The sequence below is a fragment of the Lipomyces chichibuensis genome (genome assembly GCF_038497645.1).
Source record: "Lipomyces chichibuensis strain CBS 12929 unplaced genomic scaffold V1513scaffold_9, whole genome shotgun sequence".
NCBI classification, from domain to species: Eukaryota; Fungi; Ascomycota; class Lipomycetes; order Lipomycetales; family Lipomycetaceae; genus Lipomyces; species Lipomyces chichibuensis.
Window position 1 is genome coordinate 33095 of NW_027117461.1, and position 18438 is coordinate 51532.

At 47.3% G+C, this 18438-nt stretch overlaps 8 protein-coding genes across 8 annotated transcripts; 6 read left to right on the plus strand and 2 right to left on the minus strand.

The window, feature by feature from the left end:
• Window positions 1–178: 178 nt before the first annotated feature.
• V1513DRAFT_476094 (Oxoglutarate and iron-dependent oxygenase degradation C-term-domain-containing protein) lies at window positions 179–2346 on the minus strand (the record flags this gene model as incomplete). The annotated part of the gene is made up of 2 exons (XM_066900202.1): window positions 179–1552; window positions 1600–2346. 2 exons carry the CDS (start codon window positions 2344–2346, stop codon window positions 275–277), a joined length of 2025 nt encoding a protein of 674 aa, XP_066754426.1. The 3' UTR covers window positions 179–274.
• Window positions 2347–3796: 1450 nt separating this feature from the next.
• On the plus strand, window positions 3797–5530 carry V1513DRAFT_441544 (BAR domain-containing family protein). The gene is made up of 4 exons (XM_066897541.1): window positions 3797–4045; window positions 4154–4236; window positions 4365–4407; window positions 4521–5530. The coding sequence occupies exons 1-4, from the start codon at window positions 3902–3904 to the stop codon at window positions 5169–5171; spliced, it is 921 nt and encodes a 306-aa protein (XP_066754427.1). The 5' UTR covers window positions 3797–3901; the 3' UTR covers window positions 5172–5530.
• Window positions 5531–5980: 450 nt separating this feature from the next.
• On the plus strand, window positions 5981–6791 carry V1513DRAFT_441550 (uncharacterized protein). Its single transcript, XM_066897542.1, has one exon. It carries the CDS (start codon window positions 6077–6079, stop codon window positions 6443–6445), a length of 369 nt encoding a protein of 122 aa, XP_066754428.1. The 5' UTR covers window positions 5981–6076; the 3' UTR covers window positions 6446–6791.
• Window positions 6792–6990: 199 nt separating this feature from the next.
• On the plus strand, window positions 6991–10103 carry V1513DRAFT_463451 (WD40-repeat-containing domain protein). The gene is made up of 3 exons (XM_066899970.1): window positions 6991–7236; window positions 7294–7616; window positions 7680–10103. The coding sequence occupies exons 1-3, from the start codon at window positions 7106–7108 to the stop codon at window positions 9977–9979; spliced, it is 2754 nt and encodes a 917-aa protein (XP_066754429.1). The 5' UTR covers window positions 6991–7105; the 3' UTR covers window positions 9980–10103.
• Window positions 9976–11382, minus strand: V1513DRAFT_441555 (WD40-repeat-containing domain protein). The gene is made up of 3 exons (XM_066897543.1): window positions 10967–11382; window positions 10817–10916; window positions 9976–10763 (listed from the first exon to the last, which is right to left on the minus strand). Exons 1-3 carry the CDS (start codon window positions 11274–11276, stop codon window positions 10088–10090), a joined length of 1086 nt encoding a protein of 361 aa, XP_066754430.1. The 5' UTR covers window positions 11277–11382; the 3' UTR covers window positions 9976–10087.
• Window positions 11383–11470: 88 nt separating this feature from the next.
• V1513DRAFT_324154 (uncharacterized protein) lies at window positions 11471–12720 on the plus strand. The gene is made up of 2 exons (XM_066894690.1): window positions 11471–11891; window positions 11948–12720. The coding sequence occupies exons 1-2, from the start codon at window positions 11555–11557 to the stop codon at window positions 12457–12459; spliced, it is 849 nt and encodes a 282-aa protein (XP_066754431.1). The 5' UTR covers window positions 11471–11554; the 3' UTR covers window positions 12460–12720.
• A 1275-nt stretch (window positions 12721–13995) lies between these two features.
• Window positions 13996–16059, plus strand: V1513DRAFT_324047 (uncharacterized protein). The gene has a single exon (XM_066894689.1). It carries the CDS (start codon window positions 14222–14224, stop codon window positions 15926–15928), a length of 1707 nt encoding a protein of 568 aa, XP_066754432.1. The 5' UTR covers window positions 13996–14221; the 3' UTR covers window positions 15929–16059.
• Window positions 16060–16460: 401 nt separating this feature from the next.
• Window positions 16461–18239, plus strand: V1513DRAFT_441564 (chaperonin 10-like protein). The gene is made up of 6 exons (XM_066897544.1): window positions 16461–16832; window positions 16896–17011; window positions 17066–17236; window positions 17291–17422; window positions 17478–17569; window positions 17619–18239. The coding sequence occupies exons 1-6, from the start codon at window positions 16648–16650 to the stop codon at window positions 17973–17975; spliced, it is 1053 nt and encodes a 350-aa protein (XP_066754433.1). The 5' UTR covers window positions 16461–16647; the 3' UTR covers window positions 17976–18239.
• The last annotated feature ends 199 nt before the right edge of the window (window positions 18240–18438 follow it).

Genomic DNA, 18438 nt, shown 5'->3' on the forward strand with positions numbered 1-18438 from the left:
CTCCATGTGCGCCTATTGCAGAAAGAATACGGCATGCATATCTGCAGAGACGAGGACCTGTTTAGCCACGCCAATCAGTTAATGGAGCGAAAATCTGATTTAAGTCAACCGAAAAGTCAACCGAAAAGTCAACCGAAAAGTCAACCGAAAAGTCAACCGAAAAGTCAACCGAATATTTTATCACAAATATAAACAAAATTATTCCATATTTACATATCAATGCAAACACTAACTCCAACCGTAGGAAGACCGGGAATCTAAACTCAAAAATAATCTAATCGCTGTCCGACGCCGCGGTTTCCTCTCGACTATTGTATGTAGGCTTCCATTCACCGGTAACATCCCACCGGCTGCCGGGTGCATTCTGGCTGACATACTTAACAAACTTGAGAACACCTGGGTCACGGTACACAATGGTCAGGACATTCCATTTCGCCTGACTGGTAAGAAGAACTGAATCTCCAGCTGACTCCTCAGCTTCCGCGTCATCATCGCTGTCGTCAATTAATTCGTCCACGTTGGCTTGGCCTTCCCAAGTTGCAGTACTTCCGGCGTCACTAACAGAAATCTTAGCTTCAGCGCGAAGCTGTTCCAATTCTTTCCGTCTTTTCGAGCGAGATCCGCTGAGATAAACTGCAGGGTCGTTCTCGTCGTCATCCGAATCGCGGTGTTCCGGGCCGCTGCCGTTCTGCTCAGGCTGATCGTCGTTGGCTGTCCCGTCGTCCATATACAGATCGTAGCCACCAAACTCACCCTCGTCCCAGCCAATGGTCGGAGTAATGCATATGGTACCTTCCAATAAGCCTCCAAGGGCATTACCATCATCATCAATCGGAGCCGTTCCAGTCTCGTCCACAGGGTTCAAACTTGTAGTAGCGAGAGTGTAATCCAATCCCTGTCTAAACCTTCTGGCCAGGACCCTTGAATGGGTTAGTTCCCCAACTCCTGTTATTGACGTCAGCCATTTTCTAAACTGTTGCGACGCGACAACGGCTACCAGTTGCTGAATTGGTGTAATGGGTTCGGCGTCTCGCGATGGCTCAATGTAGAGGTATCGATGTTTGTGAGGAGGTCTAGATAGTCTCCATTCTGACTCCAATTTCGCAGCATCCGAAACGCTTACTGGAACGGGCGACTTCTCCAGTTCTTCAATATGCTGTCTTAATTTGGCGGCGAACTCGTCGTTCAAGACTCCCTCGAGCTCGAGAAGCGACAGGTCCACGAACTCATCGCGAGACTTCAGGATGGTGTTAACGTCAAGATATTTTGGGTTCATAGTGGCAGCAAGGAACTCAATATCCTGTTGCGTAAGAGCTGTATATGTGCGATCAATGCCTTGGGGGAAATTAGAAATGCTTTTCAATGCCGGAGACGGTAATTCTCCTAATCCCGCAGCAGCAGCGGCCGCTGCGTCTGCCAATGCAGCACGTGAACTCTCCAGATTTAGAGATTCTTGCAGGCCCTCGATATATCCATCTTCACCCTTCTGTGGAAGATGGAACCAGCCTGAAATTGCGAGCCGTGGTTTGTCAAAAACAACTTCCTGGACATCCTACTGCTGTCAGTCGCCGCCAAATGAATTGATGAATACATACTGACATGAAACGAGACACCAGGCTGCACAACAAAGAAAGTTAACTGATTCCAGGCTGGCGGGACCACCTTGTTCCATTCAGCCTTTGGAGCACCCTTCGCATCAATCTCATAGAGCCGCAGGGCACCACCCCATGCAGGATCCCAACCTAAATTTCGGCCATGCTCATCCTCAACTTCGCAGTCTTTGTCCTCTGGATCCGGTAAATAGAGGATATATGACACTCGCCTTGATCCGATAACGTCATCGTGTGTGAGTAAATGAGAACCCTTAACGTAGCAATTTATGCTCATGTCCTGCTTAAGCCCAGATAACGGTCCACAATCACAGATCTCTGTAATGAAGGCGCGGAATTCTGATGAATACATCGAATCGCGAAGGGAGTGGAGAGCAGACAGCTTTTCCTTGTCTCTGGATGATAAACCTGATATGTTGAGGAGATCGCCCGTCTGGTGTAGTTTGTAGATATCGGTTTCTTTGGGAGTGAAGTGCAATTGAGTCGTGATCTCGCGACGAACACGTAGTAGTAATGCATCAGATACTAGTTCATCGATAATACAGTGCTTGTATGGTCTCGAGCTAGCATGCTGTGCATGGTATTGTGCCGCCTTATCGAAAAGTCCCGGCGCGAAGACAGCAGACGATGCGACCGTAATAGGCGTTGACCCTCGAAGGGAAGTCGCACCGGAGGCAACCGACGACGCTGGCGAAACAGACCGCAGACGCTTACGCGGGTTTGCCGCTGTCGCCATTAGCACTGGATAAATATTGAATAAAGATATTTGAAAGGAAGCCGCGAGTTGAAGATAATGGGTGTGTAAAAAAAAGTAAGGTGATTTATATTTTTTTGTTCCTCACAATCTAAAAATAAGGTTTACAGATGTCACGTGATTTCCCTTAGTTTACGAAGATTTCGATTTTTTAAGTTAACTCATGTTCAGATGTTCTGAGTACTTCATACTCATCCGTGCCATCTCAGGCAAATATCATGTGGCTGTCCCTCATATAGATTCTGTCAACAGCGTTTACTGGACAAGAGAATCACCTGGCCAAGATAACATTGCGGCTAGAACCGATGTAAGTGCAGACGTTCTCAACGTCAACGCTTGTACGGGAAAGGACTGCAATATTCACGGCATTGATATGTTTGTTTCCGATTTCAAGTTCTATTCCGGAACTTCCACCTCGTGCTGCTGGCCTTAATGGCCAACTCATCGCTACGTCATTTAATGCCTTGTTACGATTCAGGCTATATGTGCAATAAGCGCGATGTGACAGACTATCTGAATGGTATTCCAATTTTACCGCCGATGGCCAAGCTCGATTTACAGCAATTCAATTATGCTGGTGCCGTCGACCAAACGAATGATTGTACCACTCTTTACTCGACCTGAAATACGCTTCGTGGTCGGCTCTTTGCGCGCGAATCTTTTCCTATTGAGGAGTTATTTCCCAAGGAAGTGGCAGTCCATCCATCCACGGGGTCAACATCTGGGACCAGTCGCAAGGTCTCTCATACTACGTCTCCCTGTTTCTTCTTGTTTATGTACTATGCCAAGGAACGGTGCTTACTTAGAATTGATCTCGTCCATCTTGCAAGGTGACCTTTCTTTAGACTGATCACAATCGTAATATTATAAGACTTCAAGGACCAAAAATAGCAAAATATCCAATAGTTCCTTACATGGCATTTGAGCTGAGCATTGTAAGAATCTGATCCAGGAATCGTTACTAAGACTGTATGATTGTAGTTTTTTGGCGGTAGAATTTCTGGACGCATCCGACCCTGGTGAATTCCATGGGGTTATCGTTAATTCCTTTAATTCCTATTCGTGTCTTCCTAGCGTTACAAATTTCGTATAGAGAACGAATTGAGAGGGCGGCTGAGGGTGTTAAATTTTGCCCCCAAGAAAACGTTCTCAATGTTAGCCAGTGTGGACATCTTATTATGGATGCAGTGGCACATCCTTGCCTCATTGTTTGCTCAGTTCAGTGATTGCACCTCATCTATCCATAAAGGCAATAAAGTCCTGAAGCGCAATTACGGCAAGTACTCCGGGCGATCTTTCTTTCAGTCATTTCAGCGCTTCACAAAGTGATAGATAAAATCGACAAGCCTTCGAAGATATGTACCAAATCTGGGTTAGGGGATGAGATTAACCTTAACCCACCAGTAGTCTCACGTCAGAACCAGGCGGCGGCTTGGTTGCGCCTTGCGTAATAGTTCTCTATCGCTCACCAGCATTGCATCTTAGTCTCCGTTTCATCACTACTCATTCCATTCCTCGTCCATCGCGCCCATTTTCAATGAACCCCTTCCAGCAGATCCCCGCGAGCATCAATATGGACTCGGTCAACCAATCTTTCCGTGGGCTGACATCGTCTTTCCAACCTTTTGCTCGTCGTACCGGCCGTCTCATCCAAGAACGGCTCGGTAACGCTGATGAGATTGTATGTACACTCTTGTCTCGCATTCTTCATATGAAATATATCGCGTCCCGTCGCATCTGCAATGACTGTGGCTAGATGTTTGATCGTTGTGTTCTGACATGGTTGTAGACCGAACTACCCCAGGAGTACCTTGAGCTAGAGAAGCGCGTCGATGCGCTCAAAGCTGTTCACGTTAAATTACTTGCCGTTACGTACGTACATTTCTACGATATAGTGGCATCACGTTGTTAGCATCATATGAAAGCGCGTCGCTTGCAGCGATTTATTGAGGGAAGATTTTAATTTATGCGGAACTGATGCTGACGCGTTTTATTTTTAGGTCTCAATACTCTCATGAAGGGTATGATTATCCCCCAAACTTGGTTAGTATCATTCTATACTCGTTGGAACTAGCGCCAATTGGCGTTCGATCGACTGCTCGGTATCTGGAGCAGATCGCATGCAGGAGGCGTATTTTGCTAATGTCGTAAAATAGCGTGAATCATTCGTGGATCTCTCCCGAACAGTGAGCGAGAGGGTCCAGACTCTTGCCCAGGCCCAATCCGCAGCCGAAGCTCAAGCAGCATTGACTCGTTCCACCACCAAGCATGCACCAAAGACCTTTGCTCACGCGATCTCACGCGCCTCGCTTTCATCAGCGCACCAACTTCCCATCACTGACCCGCTCGGCGTCGCGCTTGAGAAGTACGCAGTTGCCGAAGAGCGTGTCGGCGAGGCTCAGCTTGCGCAGGATTCGCTCATCAACTCGCGCTTCAACTCTGCTTTCCAGAACACCCTCGGTACGTCAATTAAGTTTGCTGACCGCGCCCGCCGCAAAGTCACCAACGCGCGCTTGAACCTCGATGCCGCTAAGACAGCAGCCCGGAGCGCGAAGCCAGAGAAGCAGGATGCCGCCCGCGTCGAAGTTGAGCAGGCTGAGGATGAATTCGTTGCTGCGACCGAGGAGGCCGTTTCCGTGATGAAGAACGTGCTCGACACTCCTGAACCCCTGCGTAACCTTGCTGACTTGATTGCTGCTCAGCTCGCATTTCACAAGGCTGCTTTTGAAATGTTGTCTGAGCTCGCGCCCGAGATTGATCAGTTGCAGGTCGAACAGGAGGCAAAGTATCGGGAGGCTACTTCATAAATTGAGTCGTCGTCTCGATTGTAGCGTTTAGATTGGGTTTGCGTGTCTTACTTATGATTATTATATATATGAATGAATTAATGTGGTTGTCAGTTGTCTCATGCTTGTTATAGTGATAGGACACTATTTTTGTCTTTGTTTCATGGCCCAGTTTGTCACAGTAAATGTTGTGGTTTATTTTTAATTTACGCAAAATAACCGTTTCTGCCAGTTGATCGTTCATGTTCGGGATATGTGATTTGGATGGACTTTCTTGTCAAATACGTATCATATAATAGGATAATGTTGTGTTGCAACATATAATACAGGTGCTAACAAAATTGTAACGTGCTTGCCTTACGACAGTCGGTACAACGGACTAACATTGGCTGAAGATGCACCAAACACGATGCTTTTAATGTATGTTGGACAGGTCATGATAAAGAATGGGTGTTCTTCACACGCAGACCAGTCCTCATTCCGCTTGACCCAATATTCTTTAATTATGATACGTTCCACACCGCCGGACGTAATGCATCAATATATGTCACCATTTAGCACCATCTCACTAGATAAGTCAGGGGACTCACGTGTTTATCCAATTCTTGCTTATTTCGGTACAATCGGCAAAGAAAACCATTGCCCTGAGCTTTAGCGCGGTTCAGGAGGATTCGTACTGAGTGGTGGTATGATACTGAAGTCTAGCCATGCCGTTCTAGTTCTAGTTAACCCTAGCCAATAACCCAAACGCTAACGCGTCGGCGTACCCTTGCCCTGAATACTTTTGGCCGCCCGCGAAGCACGCGTTGTTGTGTTGTTCACTTGCCCATCTTTCACCGCCGAATTCTTATTACCATCACGCGCTTTAATACTATAACTTCGTCCCGTACATAATTGCTAATCTTGTGTCTTGAGCTTAATTGACGATGGCAACTATGGACCAAGCCGAAGTGATAATACGCGACAATGTAGGTTCGTCGTCGACGAGTTTTTCATGTTCAGTTCAGTACAAACTAGTTTTTCCTAGCGAAGCAGAAAAGAGCAAACCGAACCCGAAGCGCACTGAGTTTGACCTCCATGAGTCCTACAAGAATCATGAAGACTTTTTTGAAGCCGTGTCTTTGTTTATGGAGCTGCATGGCAACCATAGGTTTGAAGCTGCTGTTCAACCTCTGAGGATGAAGGTGACACTTAACGTCGACCTTTCTAATCGAGAACGACATCTCCATGGCCACGTGTGCACAAAGTCGGGACCAGAAAGTGCAGAGGCGAGCTGCTCTGATTATCTGGAATGACATATTTGACTGCTCTGGATACTTTCACTTGCGACGAACCAACGACAGGCCCGACGGAGCAAAATTCAATTTCACCTGCTCGCGCTCCATATATTTCTACCTTAACATATTATTTCAATTTGAGACTGAAATACGGTAAATGTGGTGCGTTATTGTGCTATCTACGTTGCATGGTACAATGTCGGGACTAGCCTGGATGCACCATATAATAATTAAAAAAAAACTTCCTCGTTGGCGTACATATCCGTTAACAATAATCTAAGAAATACATTAAAAAAGCCTTCCTCGTTGCAACATATCCCTCAACCAATCAAGCTTCTTCGCACATATGAAATATAATAATTTAAGAAATACATTAAAAACCTTCCTCGTTGCCGTACATATCCCTTAACAAAACAAGCTTCCTCATGGTGTCTGCACTTAGGTGGTGTCTGCGTAGGCCCAGCAAATCCCATTTGCTCCCATCAATGATAGGGTGATGATGTTTCGAAAATGCGTTTTCGTTGATTGCTATCGCTCATCACAATTGAGCCGCATCGCGCCGTCGAAATGGGGGTTAGGTCTTGCATTTGGGAGTTCCAAAAATTTTTGCCATTCTACAGATGAACTCAGTCAACATAGATCCTACATTCTTCGGCTTACATTCGTTAGTACTAAAGCATGACCGAAAGCAAAGATTTGACGAGTAGAAGACGGAGGAAGCACACTCGCAAGAAACCGAGCTGGAAATTATCAGCGCCGCAAGGTGGTGCTTTAGTGAATGTGGCGCCGGTCTTTTCAGCTGATCATAGGTTAGAGACATTTACAAGTTTAGATGTGACTAATTTTATTAACAAATGCTTCTACAGATATCTTGCCGTGTTGAGTGCACTTGAGCTTCGTCTTTACGCGGTTCATACTCGGCAATGTGTAGCTCGCGTCCCTATTGACGAGGCATACTTTGCGGTTGATCTTTACGTCGACGCATCTGCGGAATTGACAAGTGAAGGATTTCCAAAAGTGTGGATAGCTAAGAGAAACGGTATCTGCATATTTGTGGACTGGAAGTCGGAAGGCCCGAAGAGTATAAACTTGAATGGTCAGGGCGTGCAACGAATACACAAGATCATTGGACTTGTAGACGAGTCTCGGACTTTTGTTCTTGCAGTGTCAGATGGTGTCCACGATTCAGGTATGACGGCCCAAATAATGCTGGCTAGCTACTCTTAGTGTGCTGACATGTTACATTATTCAGATATCTCAATTGCGCGAGTTTCTGCCGACGGATCGAATCCTCCTTCTACCTTGATCCAGGTTAACAAAGCAAACCTGCTCTCGCTGTCACACTCGAAGAGCCATTTTATTTTTCGAAGCTTGCAATCAACCAAACACTCTAAAAAAACGGGATCTGGCGCAACTGAAGTCCTAACGGTGGGGAAGTTCGTGGACTCGGCAAGTTTTCAGACCATTGTCAGTACGACTATCGAACGTGGCCGGAGCTCATCGACAGTTGCGATTTCGGATGGAGGTATCGTGGCTGTTGGGTCTGTGACAGGCGTTATAGATTTGTATTATCCGGTCACCGATGCTGAATCCTCAAATGCGAGCCAATTAGAATACCGACAGAGTTCCAAGGGATATGCTATCAGGACGTTAAAATGGCACTTGGATCCAGTGCGTGCGCTGTCTTTCTCACTCGATGGAAACTACTTGCTCTCTGGTGGTAATGAGAAAGTCCTCCTATTTTGGCAGCTTGACACAGGCAACATTCAATTTTTGCCACGGCTTCCCGGGCCAATCACCAACATCGTCGTCGATAATACATCCACTACTTATGCGTTTTCTCTTGGCAATAACAATGAAGATATGATTCTTCTGGCAGCTACAGATTTGGATGCCCGGTTACGTGTGTCGAGCATTAATGCCTCTTACAACGACTTACCGCCGCTCTCGCTAGCCAGAGCTAACATGTCCGCAAAGGAACAGCTAACGTCGGCATCGCTCAAGCTACTGAATTTAAATAAAGAAGCAAAGCGCTCTAGAGGAATAGTTTCAAAAATATTAGACGGTGCCGAGATTTCGTTGCCCAATTTCACTATATTCCCTTCGGCTATTCATTCGTTTACTTCGCAAACGCCGCAGCAGCAAGCATCCAAGCAATGCCTGTATTGGTACTTCCCCACTCGAACGGACGCGCAGATCCAAATTTATGATCCGCTGCGAGGTGAGCAGGTTGCCGTGCAGTCAGTCGTGCGAACATTACAGTTAGGTAAAGTTTTGTTCGAAGAGGCTATTCCGGATCCGATTATCACGCAACTATCTCTATCAGCCGATAGTCAGTGGATGGTAACGGTGGATGAGACAACCACGCAGCCAATTGACGATTTGCTCTCCAAAGCCGACGTCCAGATTAATCTGAAATTTTGGGCTGACGACAGTGCCAGTAACGAAGGCGCTGTGGGATGGAAGCTGGTAAGTCAAATCACCAGCCCGCATGGTCCAAATGTGCCTGTTGCAGCTGTCGCTGCGGCACCCCAGACGTATCATCGTGGTCAAGCGTTTATCACCGCCTGTCATGGCGGTGGTTTACGTCTTTGGAGGCCCCGATTTCCACGAGTGCAGTCGAGACAAATCGAATGGTCGGCTAGATATGCTATGGATCCATCATACGAATCTTCGATTACTGGACAGTTCCTAGCCTTCTCTGCAGGTGCGCAACAGGAACAGCCTGATGTCTCTCTTGCATGGGCTTCTGACGCCAGCATATTATTGTTGGGAACTGGGTCTGATATTTACATGATCGCAGTTCCGACGCAACGCTCAGGATCGTTCGAAGTCGTGCGATGCTTGTCGGGCGTCGTCGGGTCGCCGATTCGTGGTCTTGGCCTTATCGAAACTGATATCATCGTGTTATCTGAATGCCGATTGACAGTCTATGATCTTTTACACGATGACGTCGCATGGAGCGCGAACATCGGCTACACTCCAAAGGGTTCCAAGGCGCTCATTGCGTATGGTGAGTCATCATTCGCGGTTGCAGTAAATTACGCGTCAAAGACCAGCTCCAATTTGATGTTGGTGTCGAACGTTTATGTTTTTTCGCACAAGTCACCGGTGCCGATGCACGTCGTCCAGCATTCTCGACCGATTGCAGCAGTCCACCGTGTACCTTCACGATCTCAGCAACAATTTACGTTTATTGATACGGATAAGATGATATACACACTTTCAGGACCAGATGCGGCAATTGCCACCGAACATTTGAAGGATGTTGCTGTTGATTACAAGACAGAACGTGTTGTTGAACAAGAGATTGCCATCGATGAAGAGCCTGGCGCAGGTGTCTCGGCGATATTGCATCCGAAGTCCGGTAAGTTCACACTGCCGGCTAAGAAGAACGCGGAGACCACTGCAATTTCTGAAGATTCAGCGCGAGCGAACGTTGTGCTCAACACGTCTGTAATCGACACCGTGTTTGCTGGTCCCGAGTATGCACTTGGCGATTTAAATGGTGTGTTTGATAAGTTGCTGGGTGTGATTGGCCAAAAGGAGTAGTAGTAAATTGCATCATTGTTGTATTCATTTTCTCGCGACTTTAGTCATTGGGTATTCATTGCGTTTTATGTAGAGTAGAAAAGTATCACAATTCTAGTACATACAGGACTAATACGGCTTGAACCGCTTCTCCCTCTGCTTCTTACGCTTCTGGCGGTCATTACCGACTTCAGACCATTCGCTGTCAGCTTCACCAAGATGTCCTTCCATCTGCCAAACGGAGACGTTACCGTCTTCGCCTCCAGTAAATATCCTTGAATTCCTCTCGTCCACAAGCAGGCACCTAACAACTTCCTCGCCGTGTGCACCGGGTAGCTCAATCCGGTGTTGCACGAATACTTTTTCTCCCTTCATCGGGATCATGGACAGTTTGGCATCAGAGTTACTTCCTACGGCGACATAACCTTTGCCGATATCAACGACGTATTCACAGCCCCATGGTTCGCGCACATCGCCGAAAACAGTAGGCTGGTTTTCCGGATTATCTTCTTCAGCTTCGTCATCTTTATCTGTGGGCCGGTATATGCTGAATGTCTCCATGTGCGAGAGAGCGTAGATATCATTGCCAAAGAAACCCGTGCAGTGGATTGAAGCGCCATGGTTCACGACCTGCATGACTGCGTCGTCTTCGTCGGAAATCGTGGTGTTGTAACGAGTGACTAGACCGTCGGTTGCGCCCGACAGCAGTGAGTGGGGATTGGTAGGGTGGAAGGCGACACAGGTGACGTCATCGTTGTGAGAGTCAATGTATTCCCTGACTGGTTTCCGCGGATTTCTCAAGTCCCTAAAAGGCGTATAAGTTGATATACAAACCGAATGAATAGCAGATCAGCATACCATAACACGACGCCAGCATCTTGTCCGACTAGTTCGGTGCCAGCAGCGACCGTATTCGCTAACTTTGAATAAGCAATCGACAGTAAAGGTGAATTTGCGGCTATTTTATATCAGCACATGGTTAATATATATACAGCTATTTTGACACACAATGGCTTAATTCTGTCGTAGCTTTGTTTTGTCGGACATCCCACACTTTCGCAACACCATCCTCGCCAGCGGTTACAGCCGTGTTATTATCAACAATGCTAACACCTGAAGTATTCGAATTGTGTACATTCGACAATTTTGTTATTTCAGTAATATTTGCGCCTGATCCAGTATCAAAAATCCGTAAGGACCTGTCCGAGAGTGACGAGACGAGTCGGGAAGGCGTCAATGCATGGAGAGTGTAGACGTACTCAGGAGAATATCCCACCGATTTCCCTCGTGTGAATTTCGGCGATTTATTACTGAACATTGTTTTCGAGCTTGAAGCCTAAGCCCATATACTAGATCATACAGTTTTGCTTTCGCATTTTTTCTGGGGGAACCATCGTGATCGCGAAGAGGGATAAAAAGCTTCGATGATGGGCACAGCCGCATCGTGGCTGACTATCAGGGGTAGATGGGTCAAAGCCACAAGCACAAACCAAACACGTAAGAAGCGCGCGTCCATCTTGTTGAACTCGATGACGCGACTTCTCCACTGCTAAACCCGCCTCGGCTTCCCTTAGTGTATTTTCGCTGCGACGTATAATGGACAATTATATCCCTCCAACAACGCCTACAAAATTTAAGGCAACAAAAGGTTCGATCCTTCTGGCGAAGCCATTCAAATCACCTCTCAAGCGACCTCATGGAGGAGGTGATGATTCCATCACAAGCACAGCAAAATCAAGCAAGACAGAACAAGACGCTAGATCGCCGCTGGATATTTTTGACTTGCGACAACACTCGGCGACCAGTAATCTGTCCAGTAGCCCGCTGAAACGCGCCGGGTTGTTTTCGTCGTCAGTTAATGGATCGCCGAATACTTCGCCGCTGCACAAAAGTGGCCAATTTCGAGAAAAGTTTCTTGCAGGAGTCAAAAACGGTTTATCCACATACGAATAATGGTAATTACACGAACGTAACTAATTTTATTGATAGAACGAGTGACGATAGATCCAGTCTTAGTAAAGCAAGAATCAGCGTTAGATATTTCTCTACGCCAGATGCGCCAAAAACTTTCCCAGTGTCAGCAGGCTCATAAGTACGAGTCAGCGACCGCCAAGTTGGCAGACGGGACTGTCGTGCCTGAAGATGAAAGTCTATTGGTGTTGATAGACAAATGGCGCACGGCTGCCCAGAATACAGCTAAGTATTTATTCGACCTTGCACAGGTTCGTGTTTCGAAGATGGGTGGTGTAGCCGAGTTCAAGCGACGGACCAAGAGACGCGGATTTGATGACGCCAGTGATGACGAAGAGGAGAAAAAGCGATGCCTAGAAGTCGGTGAAGAAGAGCTGGAGCGATTGCGTGATGAGTACGATTACGATGTCGTCGCCGACGGCAAGAGGACTAATGTCGCGTCGGTGAATGCTGATGGAGACGAGGAATTCACTATGGAAATGATGCTGGGGGTGTTAAATATTGATCCCAATATTGTGTTTCCAAAGTAATTGGGTATTGTCCTTGCTAACATTGCTTTGGCCGTCGCCTAGGACATCTGTAATAATATGGCACTGCTTTTACCACTTTGCTATGACCTTAATTCAGAATGCGCGGTAGAATATAATATATAGTACGGTATTATAGGAAATAGTACGAATTGGACGTATGGAGATGCCCCTCGAGGTCAGTTTGTCTTCGTGACAATTGCAGAGATTAAAATGTTCGGAACGATAAGTTTGAGTTTACAGATACATAGTTAAATCAACTCCCCCAATGAGCAGCCGAATTTGACAATGGCTGCCAGTTCACAACTCATCATGTGCAGTCGGGGGCATCATGCAAGTGCGCCGCCTGCCTCATTGCACTGTTCAACTTTATTACCAGGGGTCGGGAGCGACAACTGACAACTCTAGTCTTATCGAGTCTATGACAGAGCTGCGACAGATTTGCGCTACGATTATCCATGCATAAAAGAACGCTAAGGCGTTAGAATATCTAATAATTACGGTAAGTGCGCTCAGCGCGTGCGGAACAGTGACTTGGCTTCAACAATCAATTGATACCTGCTTGATGCACGAAGAATCTCGGTACAAGACTGTAGTCACATATCGGATTCCGACAGTTGGTAGATGACAATGGAAAACTGATATGCACATAATTCGGCAGAATAATACGCAATCCGGGATGGAGGCTTACAAAAGCAGGACGGGTTATGTAATAATATGCGACGAATCTTGCACGATTGTGTTGAACTGCCAAGGAAAACAAGCCGACGTTCGTTCCGCAATGCAGTTAAGTCACGTGATAACACCGACCTGCAAATGTTCGGAAGTATTCTCCTTAAGCTGCAAGGCTTTTTTAGTGACAGATAGGTGTCCAATTGTCACGTAATCACACGCATCGGCTGTGTGAGCAGAAGATAAGGTTGAGGCTGTGTTCGCTGTATGTTTCGATTGTAAGTGCAGGGCCCTAACCCCATCGGTTCTCGCAGGATCCGGTCTCTACCTCGCTGTTCTGTATGTTGGGCATTATTACAAAAGACGGTCTGCTACTAGGAATCTTAATAAAGTACGGGCAGAATTTGCCGCTATGTCCATGTTGACTCACGTGCCAACTTCCGTAACTGGCAGGGATCGTGAGCGACGTGGGATTGTCGGGGTCGAACTAACGAAGCCAATCTGTTTTTGGCACAACCAGTGCCTATCAACAGCCCAACTCAAAATCAACTTGCTCCAATTTCGTGACGCAGTAATTCTATAGCTGTCGTTGTCCAAATAGATCACGTCCTTAGCTCTGCCGCATAAATTGTTGCCGACATTTTCTGTTTATGCCATACATATCGCACGTTCACAAGCCTCGGAGTCGATGCGGCGTTAGGTGTCATGTACGCGGTTACTTTAATATGTGTAATAAACTAAACTAATTCTCATGCGTAACTTAGATATATTGCCCATGTAGTCTCCCCGGCTCTTGATACAGCTTGACTGATAGATTATTACATTTGTTGACTGTCTGATACGGCATTTTGAAGAAAATAAAAATATCGGAAAAAATAGCCAGGAGCGTGGAGGTCAAACAATTAAACAGCTGGGAGTAGGCGAGGCGCACGCGGGGCATATCGAAAGGCTAACTCTGCCTGGCTCTTGGCTTACTGCTGCTTTCGCCAGCTCACCTCCCCTGTTAACGGCCTCACTTCTTCCCCTAGCGACATCGACTCGACTCTCTCGTCGTATCTTACTTCGCCAAATTTCTCATCCCGCCATCTCCAGCATGCGATCCGACCGTCGTGCGTCGCCGCTCTACCTCTCGGCTCGCTCCAATGCTCTCCACTTCTATGACCCGTCGCCTCAACGACGGCACCTGCACCTGGCCTCGCACTACCCGCACCCGACTCAGCAGCTCCGTCAGCAGAGAGCGTCCTTCTATGAGCTGTTTGCGCCTGAATCATCAGTACAGGCGGAGTTGCCCAGCACAGAATCGTCGTCCTCCAGCCCTTCCAACAAAGGCCTGGACCTCACTGCGACCCCGCGTGAGCAGCCGTCCGTGCTGTCGTACCGCTCACTACTCGACCCTGACGAGAGCCAGACTCCGCGATCAAATGCTGCGTCCAATGACTCAGAGGCTGCTCTCCTCCAACTAGTCGAACGCGAAGAGGATCCCTCTAGATTCGGTGCCAGCTCAGACTCGTCCTCCTCAGCAGAATCAGACTCCGAGTCCGACTACAGTCCTCGGTTAGGCAGAAGTGCATTCCCACACTCGCACTCCCGCCTTGCAGGAAGGTCTGAATCAGTACTTCCCCCACCTCTGTCACTACCAATCCTGACTGAGACCAAGTTGGCCTCGTCCGGAGCCTCTATTCGCTCATTTCGCTCGCGGACATCTGCTTTGTCATGGAATCGAAAGAGAAAGCAGTATCATCCGACACTTGATACTCTACCACTTGAAGTTCTAGACCAGATATGCTCCTCCCTGCCCCAGCAAGCTCTACTATCGACGGTCCGCAGCTGCAAGTCGCTCGCGTGTTCGGCATACGTTTATTTGTATCAGGAGCCGCGTTTCACATCGACTTATAGGTTCGCGCAGTTTGTGTCAGTCATCACGCACGATCGTACACTAGCATCGTATGTTCGTAGTCTTGACTTGTCCACTATTGAGAACGGATTGAAGGGCAACGTCGTTCTAGCCGGCTGGAGAGATTGGAAATACAGGTCAGAGCCGTTGTACTGGACTCGCAAGTACCCTGGACAACACTATCATCATCACCAATGCCGTTACAGATCGAACGCCGTGCTGTCGTCGAAATCCGCTCCACAGGCCCCGGCGAATTCTCGTCGACAAGATCGGCGCTCGTCGATCTCGACTGGGTCGTTATCGTCCTCTTCGTCGGCAGCCTCGTCTTCGTCATCTCTTACGTCTTTCCAGAATTCTTCGAAGTCAAAGGCACAGCATCGGCCAATGCAGTCACCTCTCCGATCAACTGCACCTCCTGTAACGAGCAGACATCCTCTTCAGTCGCCCCTATTAAAGCAGTATTCCCTCTCGCGCGATGTCCCAATCGGTGCCATCATTCACATCATTCGTGCGTGTCCACACTTGCAGCATATCAATCTCTCCTATCTGCCACTTGCTGCGGACTACTATGTCACTTCCAAAAAGCACAAACCAACGGCGTTCACAAACTTATTATTCGTGTCGGACGTGCCCAAGTCATACACCTGGCGCGAACATGAGACGGTCCAAGTTCTGGCTGGGAGAGAACTCGTCAGTGCAATCATGGAGCTTCGCGAGTTGCAGACCTTGGAGCTGCGCAATCTGGTGTGGATTACGAAAGATATTATTTCAAGAATTGTGGAGCACGAGAGATTTAAGCAGACATTGATGTATGTTGATGTCCGGGAGAGCGGAATGAGCAGAGGTCGGCCATGGGCATTGGCAGGTGGGCTTGAAGCATTCAGTGCCGCTTTGCAGGACGAATGAGCGCCGCTCCTCGAAGTCAATCGGCACATTCTGAATGAATTATATTATGTGCTTTATATTCTATTATCTTTGTTTCGGTTATTATGGTGGTATTATCTAGTCTTTATTGGGGCGCATTTTCTGAGGACAAATCTTACTAAATACTAATTAAATTCTATGTCATTTTCAGCGATGGTTGGATTGGGTTTAGGAATGGTTGAACAGATTGTTAATTTTTGTTCGTGTACTGTGTATTAGTATTGCTTATAGACTTGTTACAAAATGTATCTGTCGTTCAAATATGATTTTCTGGTCACGATTATATCCATCATACCTCGATGTGGACATGAAACTGATTTCTGGCGATCGCGTCCAACAAACGCTATGCTATACGAATGCGCAACATGCGATCAAATACGAACTTCGGCCATGTGGTTGAGGAATGGTCCATATTCTTACTTCTAAGGCGTCTCGAGTGGCTGCTAAAGACTCCGTGTTCGCCATCAAGGTTTAAAGGTCGTCATCGATACGTAGGATGACATTAGGTTCGACGTCAGGCGCGGGTCTTCGCCGAATTCCGTTGGTGCCAGCCTCACTCGCCCATTCGATTTTGTTTGCGGAAATTAAACCACAATCTAGTTTCTGAGGTATTTGTGTTTTTTTTTCTTTCGTTTTGGCAGCTTATATGTCACGAAATTCAGACTTTACCAATAGAACGTTAGAATAAACTGTCATTTGCAATGTCTACGATTAAAGCTGTTACGTTCAACAAATACACAAAGCCGGATGGATTCGTCCTTGCAGACCTTCCGATGCCGACGATCGAGCGACCGGGGGATGTGCTGATTAAGGTCTACGCAGCGAGCATCAACCCAATTGATGTCAAGAGAGCTGTTGGGATCCTTAGAATTTTCAATCCGGAGAAGTAGGTTGGGGATTTACCGGTCTTGATAATACGATCATGCGCTGACATACGATGATTTGATAGGTTTCCTGCGAGGATTGGATATGATCTCGCTGGTGTGATTGAATCGGTTGGAGCCGACGTCGCGGAATTCAAAATTGGCGACGAGGTTTTCGTCAGACTTGCTGAGGACGAAAGAGGTATCTGATTGATTCATGAAAATATAGAGTGACAGACGAGCTGATTGGAGTAAGGCGCGTTCCAGGAGTACGTTGTCGCTAGTTCAAAGACGGTAGCATTGAAGCCAACGAACTTGACGTTCGAAGAAGCCGCTTCGCTGCCGTTGGCATCTCTCACGTCTTTGCAAGGTTTGCTGGCTGTCAAGGGAGGCCTTAAGGACAAGACGGTTTTCGTGACCGCTGGACGTGAGTATTTGTCGATAATAGTGTCGAATTGATGTGTGCTGATCCGTGATGTAGTTAGCGGGACTGGATCCGCGGCCTGCCAGCTGGCGAAGAATGTCTTCGGCGCGGCGAAGGTGATTACTACCGTTTCTACGTCCAAGGTTGCGCGAATTCCTGAGCTGTTGGGAGAGGGTGTTGTCGATGAGGGTTGAGTTCCCGGAGTCCTGATGACTATTATTCTAAGACGCTAACGGATAGATAGTAATCGATTACAAGACCACAGCTGCCGGAAAGGTTATTCCCAAAGGCTCTCTAGACGTTATTTACGACACAGTCGGGGAAGCCTTGTCATACGTATGTCCATTTATTGTTTAATTGTTTGGCGTCCTCTAACAGTAGGCAGCTTCATCTTATGAAGCCTGGAGGATGGATTATCTCAATCATAACCCTGCCATCTGGCCAGAATCTTAAGGCCCTCTTCCCGTCCATTCCAAGCTGGTTTAGCTTAATGCTCGATGGCATTTTTAAGATCAACCACTATAGGGCCAGTCGATACAGAGTGAACTATGACTCAGTTGTGTTGGTACCTACCAAGGAGCAATTGCTGGATCTCAAACAGTGGGCGGAAGAAGGCAAGCTCAAGCCTGTCGTTGGAAAAGTCGTGAAATTTTCGGACTTTGAAGGAGTAAAGAAGGCATTTACTGAGATATACGGAGCCAAGGGTCTGACAGGTAAGACGGTGATCAAGATTATAGAGTGACGTTCCGCGTGCAGCGAATTTAAATGTGTAATCAATTATGATACGGAGATGTATTTATCATCTAGACGCGTGCTATATACAATATTTTGCCACGTGGGTAATATCAGCCCGCAGTTCAAATCGTAGCCGCATCAGTCTTATATACTACAGATGCACAGTTTGCACATAAGACGACCGATCAGAAAAGTTGAGGGACAGTGGCGGCGGCTGGGAGGATCTGTTTGCAAACGTGAGGCTTGTTTTTGTGGGGCAGGCGGGCGTGCGTGGCGAAGACGACAAAATTAACACTGAAAGTATTGCGAGGCAGAAAAACAAGGAAGAGAACTTGGTGGCGGCGGCGCGGCGGCTCCCATCAGGGTCACCCTGTGGCAAACCCGCCATTTGCCCATTTACGCACGCAAATGTGCATGCATCTAGACAGCTGCGCCACATACACACCACAGCCGCAACGGATGAGGCGAGT

Bases quoted from the DNA above. Each gene is read 5' to 3' on its own strand.
- V1513DRAFT_441544 (XM_066897541.1), top strand. From the start codon at position 3,902: ATGAACCCCTTCCAGCAGATCCCCGCGAGCATCAATATGGACTCGGTC. The intron at 4,046-4,153 runs GTATGTACACTC...ACATGGTTGTAG, and splicing joins TCGGTAACGCTGATGAGATT to ACCGAACTACCCCAGGAGTA. The intron at 4,408-4,520 runs GTTAGTATCATT...GTCGTAAAATAG, and splicing joins ATGATTATCCCCCAAACTTG to CGTGAATCATTCGTGGATCT.
- V1513DRAFT_441550 (XM_066897542.1), top strand. From the start codon at position 6,077: ATGGCAACTATGGACCAAGCCGAAGTGATAATACGCGACAATGTAGGT.
- V1513DRAFT_463451 (XM_066899970.1), top strand. From the start codon at position 7,106: ATGACCGAAAGCAAAGATTTGACGAGTAGAAGACGGAGGAAGCACACT. The intron at 7,237-7,293 runs GTTAGAGACATT...ATGCTTCTACAG, and splicing joins GTCTTTTCAGCTGATCATAG to ATATCTTGCCGTGTTGAGTG. The intron at 7,617-7,679 runs GTATGACGGCCC...TACATTATTCAG, and splicing joins AGATGGTGTCCACGATTCAG to ATATCTCAATTGCGCGAGTT.
- V1513DRAFT_441555 (XM_066897543.1), bottom strand. From the start codon at position 11,276: ATGTTCAGTAATAAATCGCCGAAATTCACACGAGGGAAATCGGTGGGA. The intron at 10,917-10,966 runs GTGTGTCAAAAT...GATATAAAATAG, and splicing joins TACGACAGAATTAAGCCATT to CCGCAAATTCACCTTTACTG. The intron at 10,764-10,816 runs GTATGCTGATCT...TACGCCTTTTAG, and splicing joins GATGCTGGCGTCGTGTTATG to GGACTTGAGAAATCCGCGGA.
- V1513DRAFT_324154 (XM_066894690.1), top strand. From the start codon at position 11,555: ATGGACAATTATATCCCTCCAACAACGCCTACAAAATTTAAGGCAACA. The intron at 11,892-11,947 runs GTTTATCCACAT...TTTTATTGATAG, and splicing joins TCTTGCAGGAGTCAAAAACG to AACGAGTGACGATAGATCCA.
- V1513DRAFT_324047 (XM_066894689.1), top strand. From the start codon at position 14,222: ATGCGATCCGACCGTCGTGCGTCGCCGCTCTACCTCTCGGCTCGCTCC.
- V1513DRAFT_441564 (XM_066897544.1), top strand. From the start codon at position 16,648: ATGTCTACGATTAAAGCTGTTACGTTCAACAAATACACAAAGCCGGAT. The intron at 16,833-16,895 runs GTAGGTTGGGGA...ATGATTTGATAG, and splicing joins AGAATTTTCAATCCGGAGAA to GTTTCCTGCGAGGATTGGAT. The intron at 17,423-17,477 runs GTTGAGTTCCCG...ACGGATAGATAG, and splicing joins AGAGGGTGTTGTCGATGAGG to TAATCGATTACAAGACCACA.